General features: G+C 44.4%; 1 protein-coding gene across 1 annotated transcript in view; it reads left to right on the forward strand.

Moving 5' to 3' along the window:
- The window catches only part of LOC109921356 (tyrosine-protein kinase receptor UFO), a 234,224-nt gene that overhangs the window by 51,216 nt on the left and 160,122 nt on the right, over window positions 1-22,886 (forward strand). Inside the window, exons 3-4 of the mRNA XM_048618422.1 lie at window positions 303-403; window positions 2,570-2,752. Of these exons, the coding sequence (XP_048474379.1) occupies window positions 303-403; window positions 2,570-2,752 (284 nt within the window). The remainder of the gene's footprint in view (window positions 1-302; window positions 404-2,569; window positions 2,753-22,886) is intronic.

Consider the following 22,886-nt stretch of genomic DNA (forward strand, 5'->3'; position numbering starts at 1 on the left):
GAAAAGCTGAAGTTTCTAAGGATGCAAAGGATGGCCAGGAGAGTACTGAAGTGGTTAAATCTGGGGATAAAACCCTGGGGTGGGGGTTCCCATGGAAGAAATAGTGTCAAAGGTAGACAACAGGATAGAGGCTACACTGAGTGTCAACCTAGAGCTTTTGGTCAAATTGCTGAATTCCCAAATTTCGGAGTCAGAGTGAGTGTTAAACCTACTGACCCATGACTGTCACCTGACCCCAGCTTGCTCACTACTTCTTCTTTCTTTTCTGCTTCCAACATTTAATGATCTGTCTTCATTCATAGTATTCCCTCAATCCACCGCACGGACGCTGGGAGTTATCGGTGCATCACTTCAGTGAAAGGCAGAGAAATCATCTCCAAAGAAGCTCAGCTAGAAATTGAAGGTGAGTCATTGACCCTTTAAATGTTGAGTTGGTGTTGGGACTATTAAAGCTGTGCAGTGTGTTAGGAAACAGGTCAGTCCATCACAACTCCAAATCTGGACTGCAGTAAGTTAACTGACCTGGCCACATTGAGGATGGGAGGAAAACTACCCTTGGGCTCTGCGTCGCTAGACGCAGTGCCTTCTGTTGGAAATGTGGTATTGAGGTGAGGCTGGAGGTGTTGAAGTTGGATGCAGTGGGCAATATATTCCACATACCCTTTCTCTCTATTCTTATTTCTCTCTTTCTCTGTCTCTTTTCTCTTTTTTTTTTCTTTTTGTCTTTCATTCTTTCTTTTTCTGTCTTTCTTTCTCTTTCGTTCTGTTTACTTGTCTCTTTCTTTGCCTTTCTTTCTCTATCTCTTTCTACCTTTCTCTATTCTGCTGTTCGATGCCCATAATACTTGTTTGTGTGCAGGGAACTCTTGCTCTGTCTACACCACCCGACCTCCAAGGTTCCTGATTACATCCTTGATCTCCAATGCAGGGTAAAGTCAAGCTGATGACGCACAATCCACAAATTCTTACTTATCCCTGAGCTAAGTTTTGAGACACTAATCCAAATGTCACTAACACCTCAAACATTGCCATCGTTTCTCGGACCTGAAATTTTCAAATAGTCTTTGGTCACCTTCAGACTCAATAGTGTTAATCCTTCCCTCTCTCTGTCTGTCACTTTCTTTCCGTGTGCTGCTCCTGTCCCATAGCTAACCCTTCAGCGTTTCCTCCAACTGTGAAATCTCTGAACACCTCCAAATTTGGCGTCTATTTGATTGCCAGTTTCCAGCACTTTGCTATTGGTGGCTAGGCCTTCAGCAGTGAAGTCTAAAGTGCACTCCCTAGATGTGATTTTCTGATAATTCTTCTAAGTGTGAGGTAGGTTGTGATGTGTCGAGTAGCAGGCCACTCCTAACAGTAGTAAAACTCACTGCATTACCCACCAATTGCTCTTGAGGAGCTGACAGGCTGAGTCTGGACAACTCACAGGCCACAACACAGACTGCCAGACATTATCCCGCTGAAAAGAGAGATCATTTGCTGAGGCCTACTTCTTGAGGGTCCAGCAACAAGAAGGTATGTGATTTATCATCTTGTCCATAAGACTGTAAAACGTAGGGGTAGAAGTAGGCCATTCAGCCCATTGAGCCTGTTCCCTCATTCAATGGGATCAGATCATCTCAACTGCATTTTCCTGTCTTTATCCCATAACCCTTGATTCCCTGACTGATTAAAAATCTGTCTGTCTCAGCCTTGAATATATTTAATGACCCAGCCTCAACTGCCTTCACATGGTAAAGAATTCCACAGATTCATTACCGTCTGAGAAAAGAAATTCCTCCTTATCTCTGTCAGAAATATGTAACCCCTTATTCTGAGATGATGCCCTCTTGTCCTAGACTCGCCAACAAGGGGAAACAACCTTTCCACATCTACCCTGTCAAGTACTTGAAGAAATTTGTATGTTTAATTAAGGTCACCTCTCATTCATCTTAACATCCAATGAGTACAGGCCCAATTTACCCAACCTCTCCTCATAAGACAGTCCCTCCACACATGGTAACAATCTTCATGTGGTAGGTGTTATGGAAAGGGTGGTCAGGGTTTAGGAAGCTGCCTTTCAGAAGCTATACATTTCCCTCTCCCCATCTGGGGCAATTGGAGACCAACCCTTAACTCAGCAGGTACGTTGCCATGGTTTTCTAGTCAAGAAATTAGCCACCATTCTTGGCTCCTGTGGAGTCCCAATAATTATGGAGGTGAGACCTCCCTTAAGTGGCTGTTGACTGACCACTTAAGGGCCTTAATTGTTGGCAAGTTGAAAAATTCTCCAAATGAATGTCTTACTCAGCACTTAATTGATAAGGTTACGGAAAGGGCTTGCATTTTCCTCCGAGACAAACTCACTCCATTGTTTCCTCCTCCTGCCATCTCCAGGCAGGAAAAAATTCTGCCCTCTGTCTGTCTGTCTCTCTTTCTCTTTTTACGCCTTTCCTCTCAAGTGTGTTGAGAATTTTGACATTTTAGAGGTAAACTTTGGAAATGTCATGTATTGCCTTGACATTGATTTTCGCAATGGCTGTCTAATGTTCTGATGAGCAGGTTTTTTTCATCTCCGCTGTCCCCTCAGGGTTGCCCCACTTTACCGAGCAGCCGCAGGATGTCAATGTGCACCGGGACAAGCCTTTTAACCTGAGCTGTGCTGCTGCAGGATCACCAGAATTGAAGGAGCTGACGTGGCTACAGGACGGTGTGCCGGTACCCCTTGGGGAGAAGACTTCAGCGATCTCACCCTCGACCCTCTTGATCCAAGGTTTGGACGTGAAGTATGGTCTGGAGAGGGATAAGTTTTTAGTTAACAAATTACAGACCAACATAAACCAAGATTCAACTGCTGCACCTCACACACTCCATTTGTATGAAGACAGACTGGATCAGTTAGGCCTATATATTCACTGGAGTTTAGAAAAATGTGGGAGGAATTCCATTGGAACCTATAAAATTCTAAATGGGCTAGGTGGAGTAAATGTCGGAAAGATATTCCTGATGACGAGGGATTGCAGTTTGATGATACAAGGTAGGTCATTTAAGACTGGGATGAGGAGAAATTTCTTCCCCCAGAGAATGGTAAGCCTGGAGAATTCTCTTCCACAAAGTGGTTATGGCCAAAACATTTAATATTTTCAAGAAGGAGTTAGATATTGTTCTTGGGGCTAACAGGATCGAGGGCAGGGAGTGAAAGTGGGAACAGGTTAATGAGTTGGATGATCAGCCATAATCACATTGAATGGTGGAGCAGGCTTGAAGGGCCAAATGGCCTATTCCTGCTTCAGTTATCTGTTTCTATGATTTGTTGCTGCACAGCATGCCTGTAGTTGATTATTTTCTGTTTCTCAAAATGTTGTTTTCTCAAGACAATTTGTGTTTAGACTGTAACCATAGAGAATCTTGAATGTAGTAGACCATCCCCAGGAGTTTTATAGGCATGGTTAACAAACCAATTTTGACATTGAGCTATATAAGAAGCAGTTAGTAGCTGGTCACTAAATGTTTGAGGTCAGAAATCACAAGTCACCAGGTTATAGTCCAATTTGAAAACACCAGATTTTTGAGTCTTACTTCTTTTTCAGGTGTTAGTGAGAGAGGTGGTATCAGACACAGCATTTACAAGTAAAAGATCAAAGGGTCAGACCACTGATGAGGATATACTGAACAAACCTAAGATGCTGTTAAATCTTTAATCAGTTAGAAGGTTTTAATTGATATACGTATGCCAATCCCTGGATTCCTTTGAAGTCACTGTCCTGACAGAACCAAAGGCTTTATCAGTGTAAAGAAGAGGTGACTTTTTAGGTCAGACAATGCATGTTAGGTGTGAGGCCTTGTTCAGAATCTGATTGTGTTTTGGTTTGGAGTCAGACTGGTTTCGGCTTGAAGGGCCGAATGGCCTCCTGCTACTCCTATCTTCTATGTTTCTGTGTAGGTCAGTCAGCATCAGGAGTGATGAGCAAACAGGATTTAGCATGAGTTTGGACACTGGCAGCAGAGTTTTGGATGAGTTTGAGTTTATTGAAGGGAAAAGAAAGAGGGGTAGTTTGGAGCCTTTGTAATAGAGACCAATCAGGAGAATGAGGCCAAGTAAACAGCTGGAATGGAGTAAAATCTTCCCTCCTCAGTTTAATTCCTTAGTTCTCTCTGAATGTCTTCTTCTGCATAACTCTCTCTTCTTCACCACCTACCCCACTTTTGTTCCTCGCTGTCCCATGATGTGCACTAAATTTGCTCCAAACTCAGAGACATCACTATAAATAAGTGATAAGTACAGGGCGATTAACATGAGCCAGAACCTGCAATTCTGTATGAATCACAGGCTCCAGTTATTGCTGATGATGATATCCTCAAGTGATCCTGTGCTTGAAGAGACTCCCTAATTCCACTGACTGAGGGTTAGAGTTCAAGTCACCATATACAGAAGCAGTTCGTGTGAGGAGCTGTATGATTCCATCATGTTGTCCTTTTATCAAGAAATATTTTCTCCATGTAATCTAGGTGAAAGGAGGAAGAGTTGTATTTTTACATTGCACCATTTATGACCTCCAGAGATCCCAAAGATTTTTACAACCAGTCAATTTGTGCACAGCAAGCTCCCACAAACAGCAATAGGATCTATTGGCAGATAAGCTTTTTTAGTGATGTTGGATGTGGGAAAACTAATGGTCCCAGGGTACTGAGCATGGGAGTATAGGATTTAGAAGCAGAAGGCCATTCAGCCCTTTGAGCCTGCTCCACCATTCAGTAAGATCACGCAGATCTGATTGTGGTCTCAGCTCCTCTTTCTCGGTTGCAGCTCCTTTCCTCCCATAGTCCTTGATTTTCTTGCCTTTTAAAGGGCTCATCAGCAGCTGCCAGTGAATGCTAATTCCTGGAGACACCAGGTCATTGCTGGAGACTTGGGAACTGCTCCTTTAAATCCATTCAGTCCCATTTAGTCACATAAGAGTGCTCTAGGCCAAGGCTCTGTTGACTGAAATGGTGCTTACTGTTCAGTCTTTCATTCAGTTGCGTTCCAACACATCACCAGAGAGAATAGATCACTTGTCTCAATCTGCTCCCCTTTGTGTGGCCTCAATCAAAGTTTCATTATTGTCAGAGCAAGTGAGCATTCTGACTGAGCTAAGAGTGAGACATGGTGATAAGGGGCAGGATCTTTTCAATTATGACAAACAGTCCACCACAACTCCAACATTGTCAAGCATGGAAACTTTCAACAGAGCAAATGTGATCACTGCACCCCAGAGACTGATTCTTGATACATTTCACTTCTGTGTTCGGGATGTGAATAATGTGAACTTTCAGGCTTCTGAGACTGTCAGACCTGGGGAGGGCAAATTATACTGGAAAAGATCTGAACTCTTTCACTCCATGGTTTGCAGACTTTTGTTTTATGCTCGTTTGCCATAAATGAAAGACTAAAGAGGAAATCTCAGCCCTGTCAGAGGTTCAGGACTTGTGGAGTGCTGCACAGTCAGAGGATCATTACTGAGGGAGCGTTGCACTGTTGGAGGGTCAATAGTAAGGGAGTGCTGCATTGTTGGAGGATTAGTACTGAAGTTGCTGTGCACTGTCAGAGGGTCAGTAATGTAGGAATGTTACACTGTTGGAGGGTCAGTCATGAAGGAGTGCTGCACTGTCAGAGGATCAGTACAAAAGAAGTGCTGCATTGTTGGACAGTCAATGCTGAGGGAGTGCCACCTTGTCTCAGGCCTGGCACTAAGGGAGTGCTACCGTGTCAGACAATCAGTGCTGAGGGAATGTTGCCCTGCTGGAGGGTCAGGACTAAGATAGCAAAGTCTATGGTAAGGAAAGGCCAGGTTGTTGGAGCGTCAGTGCTGAGGGATGTCTCCCTGTTTGAGGTTTGGCATGATGGAGGTCTAACCTCTTTGAGATTCAGGTCCTGCCTGCACTCTGAAGTAGATTATAAAGTTCTATGGCACTAGTTTGCTTAAGAGCAGAGATCTCTGTCAATTGTCATCAAAAAAGCTAAATTAACTGGTTGACATGTCGTTGAAATTCGTTGGATATTGTTGTGTGAAAATTGACTGAGGGTCATATTTTTAAGATGAGAGGAGAAAGATTTAAAAAAGACATGAAGGGCAACTTTTTCACAGTGGTTCGTGTGTAAAATGAACTTCCAGAGAAAGTGGTGGATGTAGGTACAGTTACAACGTTTTAGATAAGTGCATGATTAAGAAATGCTTGGAGGGATATGGGCCAAGTGCAGGCAGCTGCGACTAGTCTAGTTTGGGATTATGGCCAGCATGGACTGTTGGACCAAAGGGTCTGTTCCCATGCTGTATGACTCTGACTGGTTCATTTCCTACATAACAAGGTTGAAACTCGTTTAAAACTGCATTGGCAATAAGATGGTTTGGGACATTGAGGGTGTAAAGAGAGTGATGAAAACATTGGTCTTCCTCTGTTTCAATCTTGTTTTCACCACCTGTCTCTTCTTACTTTAATAACCAGCAAGGTTTAGAAGTTGGACTAGAAATGCTTTGTGGAAATTCTCCAGATCTTGCACCCTGGTGTGTTTTTGCTTGGTCAGTCCAATGCATGGAAAGAATGGAGAAATTGGTGGATGGATTCATCATCTACCATCTGTCTGAATCCTCTGGTAGCTGCCCTGTTTGAATTTTGTTCCTGAAGTTTGCTGTCATATTCTTCCAACCTTCTCACTCCCTGCTGCTGTGGTGGTGTTCATCCTCTGGTTACTTCAGGTTTTTGTTTGATTAAAAATGGGGCCAGCCTGAGGTCTTGTCTGCCTGCTGCTATTGTCCCCTCTTTCCTCTAAACCCACCTTCTCTGGAAACTGCATTTGGGAGAGTATCTATACTGCTCTGTCAATGCACTGTCAGTCCACAGTGTGAGTCAAGAACACTTGCTCAGACAGCTGGATCTGAGAACAGACTCATCTGGAGCTCATTGTAGAAGGAAGTACAGCATGTTTATTCAGAGAATTCTCCACATTCCTGACCCAGACGTCAACCTAAGCAGCTTCTGCTCCTGCTGCATGCTGAGCTTTGAGTTAACCTGTCTCTCCCTCCCAGCAGTCTGCAAATTGCAGGGCTGAGTCAGTGTAAGTTTAGGCAGTTCTTTGATGCCACGTATGATTGTGGCATGTGGCAGGGAGGGAGAGTCTAAACACTGACGAACGTCCTCAGCAGAAGAATGTTACTGTCTGCTGGTGCACAGTTATGATAACCAGCTCAAATTTAAGATCCGTTTTAATTTCCATTGCATATCCAATGTATTCAAGAACTTTGAAGAAAAGAAGGACTGAAATTGTACAATTGCTGATCATAGTTTCCAAACCCCTCCAATACAGAGGGCTGCTAGTCACCTTAAGAATTGCACAAAGTTACACCTTTTTCAGAGAAAGGTACAAGGACAAAGGCAGCAAATACAAGCAATTGTTTCACCTCGGTGGTGGCGAAACTGAGAAATCATTATTCATCACAAAATTAATAGTCACTTGGACAAATCAATAAAGGAGAGTGGGTACGGATTTGTCAAGGGTTTAACCTGTTTTGATGTGATTCAAGAGACGGTTGATAATGGGACAGCAATTGATGTAATGTACAGGGACTTCCAAAAGGCTTTCAGTAGAGTACCACACATCAGGCTTGTGAGGAATATTAGAGCTCGTGGATCAAAAAGGGCAGCTGCTTCCTCCCTCTCTCACATTTACCTTTCCCCTCGTGTTTCCTCCCTCACCTCTCTCAATCTCCCTCTCCTCTGTCCCTCCCTTTCCTCTCTGACGCTCCCTCCCACATCCCCCCCACTCCTGCGATGTGTCTCTCTGTGTCTCTCTCTCTTTCAAACCTGGAACCTGTACAAGTGTTGATTCTACTGGAAAATCTGTGTACCCTGGATGTGGATTCCCAAAGCTGCTCCAATGAAACATCACTTCAGCTCTATTCATGGTCTTTGGCTGTTCCAAAGACTTAACGACAGCTGTTGTGGTACTTTTGACATGTTATCAATGTGAAGAAATGCAGGATCGGATGGTGCACAGCAAGCTCCCATAAATGGCAATGTGATTGTCTGCTCAGTATGCCTTTGTGACACCAAAGCAAAATGCTGCAGATCTGGATAGCTGAAACCAGGACCATAAAATACTGGAAAATCTCACCAGGTCCAGCAGCGCTTTTGGGGAGAAAAGCTGAAATAATAAGTGGAATCTTCTAGAGGTCTGAGTAATGAAGGCATTAGTGAGATTTGTGGGAGAATCATGCAAGAAGTCTAGCGAGGCCCATCTCAATTGCAGGAGCCACTTGCTGCATCTTTTATGTCTTTTAGAGTCTGAGGTGAGTTCAATGGGAAGTTACTAATTATTTGTTAAATGCTTCATTAATGACTCAACTCACCTCCTTAATATTCCATTTCCCACCTTACCAAATGCTCTAGAACAAAGAAGACATTGAGAATTCTCGACATTGAAGTCAGAGCCTGATAATTTCTGCTTGTCTCTTGCTCCAGAGGACTTCCAATTAGGAAGCTGGGCATCCCTAGCTCAGAGCACGCTTACTGGACAATAGCCACACAGTCCCCACATCCATAGACATCTGATCTTTGCCAGCTTCTAAGGAATCTCAAGGCAATGTTCGACCCACTTAAAGGACATTTCTGCACTTTGATGCTGCGTCTTGGCCTGCTATGTTTGTATTGCTGTAACAAGGACACTATGCACTAAGGGACATGCATCCTTCTTATAGACTGGATCAGGATGCATCTTCAACCTGTTTGCTTGGTCTCCTAATGCTTACTCACTCTGATCCTACTTGGATGCTCACAGCATCACTGTCTTGTCTAGTGTTTTTGCACTTTGCCCCTCAGCTAGGGAAATCACTGCTTTATTGCCCTGCCATTTAGCACAGGCACAAAACCAGGAAGCTTGTCATAGAATCCCTACAATGTGGAAACAGGCCCTTCAGCCCAACAAGTCCACACTGACCCTCGGAGCACCCACCCGAACCCCTCTCCCTATAATCCACCTAATGTACAAATTCCTGAACACTACGGGCAATTTAGCATGCCCAAACCAGCTAGCCTGCATATCTCTAGACTGAGGGAGGAAACCGGAGCACCTGGAGGAAACCCACGCAGACACTGGGAGAATGTGCAAACTCTACACAGACAGTCGCCCAAGGATGGAATTGAACCCGGGTCCCTGGCGCTGTGAGGCAGCAGTGCTAACCACTGTGCCACCGTGCCGCCCTTGTCATGGTTGTAAATCAAGAGGGATAGCGCTTGATCAGGAGCCCTGGCACAGTAATTTGAGAACAGTCTCCAGTACCAGCCCAGGGGCTTAGACAGACACTTGGCTGCTTGAGGAGGTTGCAGTCAGGTCCCTCTCCACATAAGAGGTGAGGAGACAAATTTCAGGCAGCCCACTACTTGTCTTGACACTTTGTCTTACTGTGGGGTGTTTGCTCCCTGGAATGAGAGTAAGGCAGGTCTTAAGAGAGATGAAAGTGGGTGGCATTTTTGTTACTGTTGGGGAAGTTATCTTGAGTTAGTGAGTAGGCAGCACAGTGGGTATTCAGGGTTAGTGTTTTTGGGACCCAACTCGAAATGTCAGCTTTCCTGCTCCCCTGATGCTGCCTGGCCTGCTGTGTTCCTTCCGCCCCACACTGTGTTGTCTTGTGTTTTTGGGGGTTAGGTGGGAGTGGGGATGACATTTCAGGCAGTAGTGAGAGTGTAACTTTTTTTCTTTACTCATCCACAGGATGAGGGCATCGCTGGCTAGGCCAGCATTTATTACGCATCCCTAATTGTTAAGAGTCAATCATATTGTTGTGAGTCTGGAGTCACATGTAGGCCAGACCAGGTAAGGATGGCAGTTTCCTTCCCTAAAGGATATTAATGAACCAGCTGGGTTTTTCCAACAATTGACAATGGATTCACAGTCATCGTTAGACTCTTAATTCCAGATATTTATTGAATTCAAATTTCACCATCTGCCGTGGTGAGATTGGAACCTGGGTCCCCAGAACGTTATCTGGGTCTCTGGATTAACAAATATACTATATCATCTGGCTCCCCCTTGTCAACTCTACTAGTTACATCTTCATAGAATTCCAACATAAATTTCCCCTTCATAAATCTATGCTGACTCTGTCTATTCCTGCCGCTGCTTTCTAAATGCTCTGCTATAAAATCCTTGATAATGGATTTGAGAATTTTCCCCACTATCAATGTTAGGCTGACTGGTCTGTAATTCACTGTTTTCTTTCTACCTCCCTTTTTAGATATTGGGGTGACATTAGCAACCATCCAATCTGCAAGGACTGTTCCAGAGTCTGTAGAATCCTGGAAGATGACCACCAACGCTTCCACTATTTCATCTACATTCATCCATAACATTTCAGATTTAAAAACCCATGACCCTTTTAATATTCCCTTCAAGGACTTTTACTTTCTTTATCTCCATATCCTCCTTTGAGCCTCAGATCTTAGCACTCTTCCAATTCTGGCTTTTCATTTATCTCCAATTTTAATGGCACGCCCTCCAGTGGAAACTGTGCCTTCAGTCACCAACGTCTGAAACTCTGGAATTTCCTGAAGAAATCTTTCTACTTCACTTGCTGTCCATAGGATGTTCTTAAATAACCAGCACCTCCACATCATAAAAGTTTGATCAGAGAGGTGGTTTTGGATTGAGGTGGACAAGGTCAGAAATCACACAACATCAGGTCATAGTCCGACAGGTTTATTTGAAAACACAAGCTTTCAGAGTCTTGCTCCTTCTTCAGGTGTTTGTGAGAGAGGTAGTATCAGACACAGAATTTATAAATAAAAGATCGAAGGGTCACACCATTGGTGAGGATGTACTAAACAAACCTAAGATGCAGTTAAATCTTTAATCAGTTAGAAGGTTTTAATTGATTAATATGTATACGTAAATCCCTGGATTTCTTTCAAGTCATGGGCCTGAGAGAACTAAATCTTTTATCAGTGTAAAGAAGAGGTGACATTTTAGGTCAGACAATGCATGTTAGGTGTGAGGCCTTGTTTAGAATCTGTTTGTGTTTTAGTTTGGAGTCAGTAGAAGAAGGAATAAGACTCTGAAAACTTGTGTTTTCAAATAAACCTGTTGGACTATAACCTGGTGCTGTGTGATTTCTGACCTTTATCCGCCCCAGTCCAACACCAGCACCTCCACATCTGGATTAACAGTCCGGTGATAATACAACTTGGCCGTCACCTGCCCTTGGAGGTAGGTCTCTGCGGTAGCGGAGGTAGAGAGAGTGAGGTGTCAGAAGATTGTGGCACTTGTGCTGGCAGAGTGGAGAAGCTCCTTGACGTTATTCCAACATTGCTGTGCATTCCTCAAAACAGATGAGACCACATGTTTTGAGATGGCAATGCCTGGGTCGATCAGGTTGGTATGGACTGGTGTTGTGGCCTCCCTTATGGCCCTGGAGGAAAAGAACAGCCCTATGCACAACCCCATCCAGCATAATCTCCAGGTCCTTGTCCACAAAGCACCAAATTTCACACTCGCAGTCATGTTCGGGCAAATGCCAGAAAACACTCCGAACTGCAGCTCCAGACTGACCATCTTGTTTGGGTCACAATGACCATTTAAAGATGGTATCAGGGATGCCAGTTCATTCTGGGATATTCTAGAGGTGGCGAGTTGTTGACGGAACAGCACGTGGTAAGATGGGGCTAGAATCAAAAATATAAGGAATGCTATAGAGGTGAGGCAGGTAGTTAATGAGGTGAAACAAAAACAGAAATTGCTGGAGACAATCAGCAGGTCTGGCAGCATCTGTAGAGTGAAAAACAGAGTTAACTTTGTCAGAACTGAAAACAGCTGGGGAAAGATGGTAACAAGGTGTGGAGCTGGAGGAACACAGCAGGCCAGGCAGCATTAGAGGAGCAGGAAAGCTGACATTTTGGGTCTGGACCCTTCTTCAGAAATGTGGAAGGGGGCTCTGAACTAAATAGAGGTGGGAGGCGGTGATAGAAGGTGGATAGTGGAGAGAAGACGGACAGGGTCAAGGAGGCAAGGATGAAGCTAGTAAAGGTGAGAGTAGGTAGGAAATGGGGATGGGGGTTGGTCAGTGAGGAGGGAGGGCTGGGTAGGTGGGAGAGAAGACAGGCAGGTCAAGGAGGCGGGGATGAGAGGGGGGGACTGGTCTTGGGATCAGGTCAGGGGTGGGGAAATTTTGAAGCTAGTAGAGTCCACATTGAGACCATTGGGTTGTAGGCTTCCAAGGTGGAATATGTGGTGCTGTTCCTCCAGTTTTCGGGTGGCATTGTTGTGACACTGGTGGAGGCCCAGGATGGACATGTCGTCCAGGGAGTGGGAGGGGGAGTTGAAGTGGTTCATGAGTGGGAGGTGTTGTTGTTTGTCGTGAACCGAGCGTAGGTGCTCCACAAAGCGGTCTCCGAGCCTCCGTTTGGTCTCCCCGATGTAGAGGAGGCCACATCGGGAACAGCGGATACAATAGACCACATTAAAGATATATTTGCTTGGTTCCTAGCATTCAGTGAGAAATTTGTTCCTTGACGATTCACAGCTCACTCGTTTATGTTAGGCAGTTTCTGACCTTGGCGATTGACGGATGGTGCCTTGGCAGCTGTTTCTCCACCCTCCAGTGGACAGCCTTTTGAGGTCAATAGCCTGAAACGGTAAGGATGTGGCCCTGCTGTGTAATTCAGCAAATAGGCCTTTGACTAAAAGAACTGGATTAAGAAGCCTGCTCCTGCGCGTACTCACTGAAGACTGCAGCCAGGGACATGTTGAGCACAGGTTCCTTGATTGGTACAGTTCTTAGCAGTTTAAACTTATGACTGCATTCCCACAGCTATAATTAGACTCATTTACACACATACAAAAGCTGTATTTTATCTGAAAATGCTGATTTGCCTTGCTTTTCTCCTGCAATCATTGGCAAGTGCAAGTCTCTATTCGTAAGTGAATAAATATTGTGGAGGCTAGAAATCCGAAACAAAAACAGAAATTGCTGGAAAAACTCAGCAGGTCTGGCAGCATCTGTTCTGAAGAGGGGTCCCTGGACCTGAAACGTTAACTCTGTTTTCTCTCCACAGATCCTGCCAGACCTGCTGAGTTTCTCCAGCAAGTTCTTCATTTGTAACTGGTTGTTTGTATTACTAACCTTACAGGGAGGTTAATGGATTGTACAGCTACTCATTGGAAGAAAGGTAGGAAGAAGCAACAAATTTTCAAATTGCCAATTATCTCTCAAACTGAGTTAGCTTTCTTGACCATTTCAGAAGACAGTTAAGAGTCAACCATATTGCTGTGGGTCTCGAATTACATGTGGGCCAGACTGGGTAAGGGGGCATAATTCCTTCCCTACAGGAGATTAGCGAACCAGTTGGATTTTTACAATAATCATTGAGAATTTCATGGTCACCATCAATGAGACTAGCTGTCAATTCAGATCTCTGAGGGGGAGAAATGAATAAACCACCAGTAATTCCTAAAAATAAACTGAGTACATTACATTTTGAAGTAAACTAGACAGGTTGGACAAGTATGTGCCATTTGCAAGTTTTATTGCTTTTTCCTTCTGGATTTTTAATTGAAATGAATTTCCACTGGCTGGCATATTGTGATTTGAATCCATATCCCCTGAATATTTGCAAGAGCCTCTGGATTGCTGGTCCAATGCCAATGCCATTGCCACTGCATCACTATTTTATGATTCCCTCTGTAACACTGATTGGGAACTGTGTTTATAATGATCCAAATAGGATCTACATGAAAGATTCCTCAGGCCTTTACCATGAAGATTATTCATGGTTCTCCCTTGCACAGCACCACTTGTCCAACAGATCATCTCCTCATGCACGAAAACAGTAAATCAACATCACCTCTATGACAGTGCAAGTTCGCCATTTGGCCATTTGAACCTTTTGTGCTATCCAACAAAAGATCATGGTTCAATTACAACTTCCCATATTCGTCTATTTCATGAATATCCAAAAAGACCTATCGACCTGTGTATTTGATATACTCAAGAAAGAAGAATCCACAGCCCCCTCAAGGAGAAAAATCCAAAGATTTGAGCAAAGGAATTTAGAATCATAGAATTTTATGGTAGACAAGCTTTTTGAACCAAAGGTAGTAGGAACTGCAGATGCTAGAGAATCCGAGACAACAAGGTGCAGAGCTGGATGAACACAGCAGGCCAAGCAGCATCATAGGAGCAGAAAGGCTGACGTTTCGGGCCTAGACCCTTCATCAGAAACGGGGGAGGGGAAGGTGGTCCTGAAATAAATAGGGAGAGAGGGGAGGCAGATAGAAGATGGATAGAGGAGAGGATAGGTGGAGAGGAATCAGACAGGTTGAAGAGGCAGGGATGGAGCCAGTAAAGGTGAGTGTAGGTGGGGAGTTAGGGAGGACGGACAGGTCAAGGGGGCGGGATGAGGATAGTAGGTAGGAGATTGGGGTGGGCTTGAGGTGGGAGGAGGGGATAGGTGGGAGGAAGAACAAGTTAGGGAGGCGGGGGCGAGCTGGACTGGCTTTGGGATGCGGTAGGGGGAGGGGAGATTTTGAAGCTTGTGAAATCCACATTGATACCATTGGGCTGCAGGGTTCCCAAGCGGAATATGAGTTGCTGTTCCTGCAACCTTTGGGTGGCATCGTTGTGGCACTGCAGGAGGCCCAGGATGGACATGTCGTCTGAGGAATGGGAGGGGGAGTTGAAATGGTTCGCGACTGGGAGGTGCAGTTGTTTATTGCGAACCGAGCGTAGGTGTTCTGCAAAGCGGTCCCCGAGCCTCTGCTTGGTTTCCCCGATGTCGAGGAGGCCACAATGGGTACAGCGGATGCAGTATACTACATTGGCAGATGTGCAGGTGAACATCTGCTTGATGTGGAACCAAACATGTCTGTACTGGCTCCTAAAAGGGTGATTCAGCTAGTCCCATTTTCCAGCCCGATTGCTGCTGACCTCTAAATTCATTACTTTCAAACATATATCCAGCTTTATGGAATCTGTTTCCACCACTCTCCCAGACAGCATATTCCAAATTCTGACAATTCTCTGACTAAAGGAGTTTCCCCTCATTCTCAATCCTAGCTCTCTGGTTGACAATTTTGAAATTGTGACCTCTAATTACTGACATACCAATGAGTGGAAATAGAATATTGTTCTTTAATCTGTCAAAATTGTTCATAATTTTGAACACCTCAATAAGGTCACCTCTTATCTTCATCTTAATCTGCTCTGGAGAGAATAAGGCCAATTTCTATAATCTTTCCTTGTTTCTATAATCCCTCATTCCTGGTGTCATTGTAGTAAATTTCTTATGCACTTTCTCAAGGCATTAACATCCTTCCTTTAAATAAGGTGCCCAGAACTGAACGCAGTACTTCAGGTACTATCTGACCAATATTTTGTGGATTTGGAGTAGATCTGTAGCTCGGGTTGTGGGTGTTGAGGTTGGTTGGCTCGCCGAGCTGGTTTGTTGTTCCAGAGACGTTTCGTTACTGTGCTTGGTAACATCTTCAGTGCGGCCTCTGATGAAGCATCGGTGTGTTTTCCCGCCTGGTTTTTAAACTCTGGGGTCCATTGCGATGGATTCCTTCATTGAACTCGACCCCATATACATTCCACTATGGAGGAAACCCGGAAGTGAGGCAATCCATCGCAACAGACCCCAGAGTTTAAAAACCTGGCGGGAAAACACACCGACGCTTCATCAGAGGCTGCACTGAGGATGTTACCAAGCACGGTAACGAAACGTCTGCGGAACAACAAACCAGGTCGGCGAGCCAACCAACCTCAATATTTGGAGGAGTTTAGCATCACTTCTTTGCTGTTATACTCTATACTCTATACTCTATGCCTTTATTTATAAACTCAAGAATCCTATCAGCCTCTTAACAACTGTTTGAACTTGTCTGGCCACCTTCAGATAATTATGCATGTGAACCTCGAAGTCCCTCTGCTCCTATATTCTCCTCAAAGTAGCATTGAGCCTGTGCTATCTCAATTGTTTCTTCCAAGAAAATTCATCAGCTAACATTTTTCTGCTTTGAATTTCATCTGTCAGGTGTCTGCCCATTTGGCCAACTTCCTAATGTGCCTCTGAAGTTGCTCAGCACCATCCTTATTCTCCTTAGGTTAGTATTATCTGCAGATTAAGAGATTTTACCCTCCAACACCCATCTCAATATTGTTCATATAAATCAGAAAAAGCAAGGGTCCCAACAACACTTTCAATTCATCTCCAGTCTGAGAAATGCTCACCTATACCTACCCTCTGATTCCTATCTTTTATCCAACTTCTAATCCATGCTGCCAAGGACCCATAAACATTTCTAATTTGCTAAACATGTGGCATATGGCATCATATTAAATGCTTTCTGAAAGTCCAAACATCTAACAACACAGCACTATCCTGATTTGATTATTGTCACGTGTACCTAAGTACAGTGAAAAGCTTTGTTTGTGAGCAGTACACGCGTATCATAGTAAGCAAGGATGTACAGATCAATAAGTGAAAAATCTTGGACAGAATAAGGCATACAGGTTACACCCCACAGGACGTGAGTAAGGCAAGATCAACAGTAACAATATCCTCATCCACTAGCTGTGTCACCTCGTCAAAGAACTCAATCAAATTTGTCAGATATGACCTACCTTACCTTTTCCCGTATAATGGCCTCTATTAGTTTTTCCACGATTGAAGTCAAGCTCTCGAGTCTGTAGTTTTCTGGGGTTATCCTTTGCCTCTTTCTTAAATAACGGGGTCACTTTTGTCGTGCTCCAGTTCCCGGGACTAGTCCTAAGTTCAGAGACACCAGAAAATTTCTATTGATGTCTCTGCAATTTTACTCCCTTACCTCTCTCAACAAGCTAGAATATATCCGATCTGGGTCTGAGAACTTCGCTACCTGGAGTGCTGCCAGCCTTTTTAGGACCTCTTCTTTATCCATCCGCTCAGTTGCTCAACATTCACGTTTTCAACTGGGCCATTGTTCTCCTCTTCTAACTTGGTAAAACCAGAAGCAAAATATTCATTTAGTACCTCTGCCTTACCCTTTGCTTACCTTGCATGTTCCTTATGAGCCCCTCTCTATCCTTCACTTATTTTCTTTAATATTAATATGTTTCAAGAACTTGCTTCCCCACTGTGACATTCTCCAGCTGGTTAGCCTCATTTCCTTGAACCGGATTCAGCACAGCTTCATCCCTGGTAGGACTGGAAATGTATTGTTCCAGAAAGATATTTTAATTCAGTTGTGGGACGTGGGGTGTCACTGGCTGACCAGCATTTATTTGCACATCCATAATTGCCTTTGAGAAGGCAGTGGTGAGCTGCCTTCTTGAACTGCTATAGTCCATGTGCTGTAGATTGACCGCACCCCTAAGGAGCGCATTCTTGTATGGTGTGCAATGAGGAGAGTCACTGCTCCAATTTAGACACGTGTTGTTCAAGGACTGCTATCTTCTGATACTTCATGCAGATGTGCCTATCCTGGATGTCTTGTGGATGCAAAACCACTTACATTTTGCATGCTACTCTCATCACAAACTTTCCCCAGAGTCCCTGCCATCTTTACTAGTGAAGATGATGCACTTTGCTGAGGGTCTGCATTTTATCAGCCACAAACAAATTTTCTAAGATCTCCCCCTTGCTCTGTCTACTTTGGTTCAAGGAGAAGGGAGAGACTGAAACAGTACAATACTGTAATGTTTGGGGAACTTGACTAATCTTTGATACTGGATCCCCTGTAATCCCCTTCTCAGTCTTGCTGAGCAAGCTGACTTCTCCCAGAATCCTCCTCAGTTGTTTCTCATCACCACCTTCTATACAGGCCACATCTCAGTGTTTAAATGGCCAACCCCTTGTTCTGAGACTGATCCCGAGTTCCAGATTTCTTAACTGTATCCTCCAATATCCTTCCAGAATGTCAGTTTCAAACTTCAGAAGTGGCTTCAATTAGACCATATATTGTTCATCTAAACTCCAGAGGATATTGGCTTGATAAGTTCAATGTTGATTCAGTCCCAACACAGTTAGGTTTACTTCTGCTCACACCCACTCCTAACTTAAACAAATTGAGTGAATCACTTTCACACTCTCAAAGGCAAGTTTATCATTAGCAAAGAGCCCCAAATTTTACATAGTGCAGCAAATCATCTTCACTTGTATTCCAATCCCTTTGCAATAAAAGCTAACATAATATTTGTTTTCCTAAAAGCTGCTTGTGCCAAATTTTGTGATTTGTCACAAAGACACCCAGATCCCTTTGGTTATCAATATTTTGCACCAATTAACCATTTTTAAAAAAAAAAAGTCTGTTGCTCTATTTGTCAGTCCAAAGCAAATAATTTCACACCTACCCACATTATGGTCCATCTTCGTTCTTATTCACTAACCTGTCCTATTTCTTTTCATTCTCCTCACAGCCTAATTATCCATGAAGCTTTGTACAGTTATCAAGTTTGAATACATTACACTTGATTCCATCATCAGAGTTAGTGGCGAAAGTAGTAAATTTCTGAGGACCGAACACTGATTCTTGTGGTTACCTGACTCATTACAGCTGGCAAACCCAAAGTAACCTTTCATTCCTGCTTCATATTTTTTGTCTGAATTCTCAACCTGTCCTAATTTATTTCTGCAATCCCCCTAAATCCTGATTCTTTATTGTAATCTCTTGTGTGGAAATGTAAATCTCTGTATATTTTGATCCAGCAATTGTAAAAGGGAAGCACATTTCTGGAGGAAATTTTTGCAACCTTGGGAAAATTATTTGCAACCATTGAAGGATTTTTGCAGAGGCATTATTGTTGTCATGTGGGGAAACAACAGCCAATAGGTGCATAGCAAGATCCTACAAATAACAATGTGATAATGCCCAGAGAATATTTTTCATACATGTTAAGGAATAAATATTGACCAAGAATTTGGAAAACTCTCTAAAATAACTCCACGAAGGCTGGTATCCTGTCATCAAGTCACCCTTTATTTACACGTCATGGATTATGCACACTGACCCAGCTAGCTTAGAGCTGGCTCCCAGAGTGAACCGAATCCCCGACACTGAAAACAGCAAATGCTGGAGATCACCGTGGTCAGACAAAGAACAAAGAGCAATACGGCACGGGAACAGGCCATTCCATCCTCCAAGCCTGCGCTGCCACATTTTGCCTTCCATACTAAAACTGTCTTCACTTACAGGATCCATGTCTTTCTATTCCCTTCCTATTCATGTATTCATCCAGGTACTTCTTGAATGCTGCTGTTATGCCTGCTTCCACCACCTCCTCCGGCTGCGCATTCCAGGCACTCACCACCCTTTGTGTGAAAAACATGCCTCGCGCATCTCATTTAAACTTTCCCCCTTACACCTTGAACGTATGTCCCTAGCAATTGACGCCTCCACCCTAGGAAAAGGCCTGGTACTTTCTACTCTATCCGTGCCATTCACAATCTTATAAACTTATATTAGGGCACCCCTCAACCTCCTGCGTTCCAATGAAAACAAATCCAGTCTAGCCAACCTTTCTTCATACCTAAAATCCTCCATACTGAGCAACATCCTGGTAAACCTTTTCTCTACACTCTCCAAAGCGTCCACATCCTTCTGGTGACCAGAACTGTATACAATATTCCAAGTGTGGCCTAACTAAAGTTCTATAAATCTGCAGTATAATTTGTCTATCCTTATACGCAATGCCCCTTCCAATGAAGGCAAGCATGCCTTAAGCCTTTTTTACTACCTTATCTACCTGCGCTGCCACCTTTGGTGATCTGTGGACCTGCACATCCAGAACCTTCTGCATATCAATACTTCTAAGGGTTTGCCATTCACTGTATAATTTCCACCTGTACTTGACCTTCCAAATGCATTACTTCACATTTGTCCAGATTAAACTCCATCTGCCATTTTTCTGCCCACGACTCCAACTGATCTATATCTTGCTGTATTCTCTTGACAATCCTCCTCACCATCCGCAACTCTAACAATCGTTGTATCATCCGCAAACTTACTGATTAGACCAGCTACATTTTCCTCGAAGTCATTTATGTAGATCACAAACAGAAGAAGACCCACTACTGATCCCCGTGGAACACTACTAGTTACAATCCTCCATTTTGAAAAGCATCCTTCCTCCACTATCTTCTGTCTCCTATGACTAAGCAAATTCTGTATCCATCTTGCCAGCTCATCCCTGATACCATGTGACTTTACTTTTTGTAACAGTCTGCCATGAGGGACCTTGTCAAAGGCTTTACTGAAGTCCATGTAGACAACATCAACCACTTTTCCTTCATCATCATCTTTGTCACCTCCTTAAAAAATTCGATCAAGTTAGTGATGCACGACCTTTCCCAAACAAAATCATGCTGTCTATCACTAATAAGTCCCTTTGCTTCTAAATGTGGAGAGGTCTTGTCCCTGACAATCTCTTCCAACAATTTCCCTACCACCGACGCAAGATTCATGGCCTGTAAATTCCAGGATTATCTCTGCTACCCTTCTTAAACAATGGGGCAACATTGGCTATCCTCCAGTCCTCTGGGACCTCACCTGTTGCCAAGGAAAGAGAGCAGGCTAATGTTTCGAGTTTAGATGACACTTCATCAGAGCTTGCTCTCTCTCCATGGATACTGTCTGACCTGCTGTAATCTCCAGCATTTGTTGTTTTCAGATTGTGGAGCTGGAGGAACACAGAGGGCCAGGCAGCATCAGAGGAGCAGGAAAGTTGACGTTTTGGGTCGGGATGCTTCTTCAGAAATGGGGGAGGGGGAAGGGAGCTTGGAATTAAATAGAGAGAAGAGGGGTGGAGCTGAGGAAGGTAGGTGGGATGGTGATATTTCTGAAAAGGAGTCCCGACTCCAAACGTCAACTTTCCTGCTCCTCTGATGCTGCCTGGCCTGCTGTGTTCCTCCAGCTCCACACTGTGTTATCTCTGATCCAGCATCTGCAGTTCTAGCTATCTCTTTGTTGTTTTCAGTATAGATTCCTGCATCTACAGTATTTTGCTCCTAGAATCCCTGACACTCCTGTTTATATCTGTCTCAGATATATCTGTTAACTGCCCCAATCACGGAAGTTTTATTCTATGAGGCCCACCTGGTTGAACTCGTTCCAATCACTACACTCTCCTACTTTTCAAAATAATTCCATGGGGTCCTTAATGACCAGCTAGGGAGGCAGGTAGGCTAATATTGTGTTCTCACCCAATAGACAGCATCTCCAACATTGCCACACATTTTCAGTGTGGCACTGAGAATATCTGTGTGGATTTAGTGGTCAAGTGACAACACAGTGTGGAGCTGGAGGAACACAGAGCACCAAGCAGTATCAGAGGAGCAGGAAAGTTGACGTTTCAGGTTGGGACCCTTCAGAAATGGGGACTAGCAAGGGAGCTGGGAAATAGAGAGACGAGGGGTATGGCTGAGGAAGGTAGGTGGGATAGTGATAGGGGAGTGGTGGGGAATGGTCTGTGGGATGGGAGGGGCAGATGGGTGAGGGAGAAGATGGAGAGGTTGTGTCAGTTCAAAGAGGTGGGAATGAGAGGGAGGCTTGGACATGGGATGAGGCCAGGGATGGGGAGATTTTAAAACTGGTGAATTCCATGTTTAGGCCATCGGGCGGTAGGCTCCCAAGGCAGAATATGAGGTGTTGCTCCTCCAGTTTGCGGATGGTGTCATTGTGGCACTGGAGGAAACCCAGGATGGACATGTCACCCAGGGAGTAGGAGGGGGAGTTAAAATAGTTGGCAACCGAAAGGTGGTGTCACTTGTCACATAGATGCTGTACAGAATGTTCTCGTAGTCTATGCTTGGTCTCACAGATGTACAGGAGGCCACATCAGGAGCAGCAGATACAGGAGACCAAGTTGACGGGTGTGCAGGTGAACCCCTGTCTGATATAGAAGGTTTGTTTTGTGCTTTGAATGGAGGTGAGGAGGGAGGTGTAGGGGCAGGTGTAGCACATGGCTGCGGTTGCAGGGAAAGGTGCCAGAGGGTGGTGGGGTTAGTGAGGAGTGTGGAGCGGACGAGCGAATCACAGAGAGCGGTCCCTACGAAAGGCAAATAGGAGTGAGGAGGGAAATATACCTTTGGTTGTGGGTTCAGATTATAGGTGGTGGAAGTGGCGGAGAATGATACATTGGATGCGGAGGTTGGTGGGGTCATATGTGAGGACAAGAGGGATTCTGTCTTTTATTTTTGTTGGGGTTAGGCGATGTGAGGGCAGAAGTGCGGGAAATGCAAGAGATGCAGTTGAGGACATTTTTGATCGCTGGAGGGGACAAGTTACGGTCCTCGAAATAGGAGGATGTCTGGGATATGCGGGAGTGGAATGCCCCATCTTGGGACCAGATGCGGCGGAGATGGAGAAAGTGGGAGTAAGGGATTGCATTCTTGCAGGAGGGTGGGTGAGAGGAGGTGTAGCTGTGGGAGTCGGTGGGCTTGAAATAGATGTCAGTTTTGAGGTGAGAACTTGAATGCACAACCTGTGTGCTGTTGTGTGACCTGCTGTCTGTATCTCTTTAGTTTGTAGATTCTTTGGGAACTGGTGTGGTATAGACTTTGCAAGCGTAGCTCACTCCTAGTTTAAATGGATAACAAGGTGTAGAGCTGGATGAACACAGCAGGCCAAGCAGTTCATCCAGCTCTACACCTTGTTATCTCAGATTCTCCAGCATCGGCAGTTCCTACTATCTCCTGGTTTAAATGGATGTTGTTTATTGCTTCTCGTCAATGTTTACAGGTTATATGAATAGGTATTACATTCTTACAAAGACTGGATGACCTTACCCTGTGTCTGAGATAGTAGGAACTGCAGATGCTGGAGAATCCGAGACAACAAGGTGCAGGGCTGGATGAACACAGCAGGCCAAGCAGCCTCTCTGCTCCTATGATGCTGCTTGGCCTGC

Source organism: Rhincodon typus, chromosome 39, assembly GCF_021869965.1.
Source record: "Rhincodon typus isolate 14 chromosome 39, sRhiTyp1.1, whole genome shotgun sequence".
Taxonomy (NCBI): Eukaryota; Metazoa; Chordata; class Chondrichthyes; order Orectolobiformes; family Rhincodontidae; genus Rhincodon; species Rhincodon typus.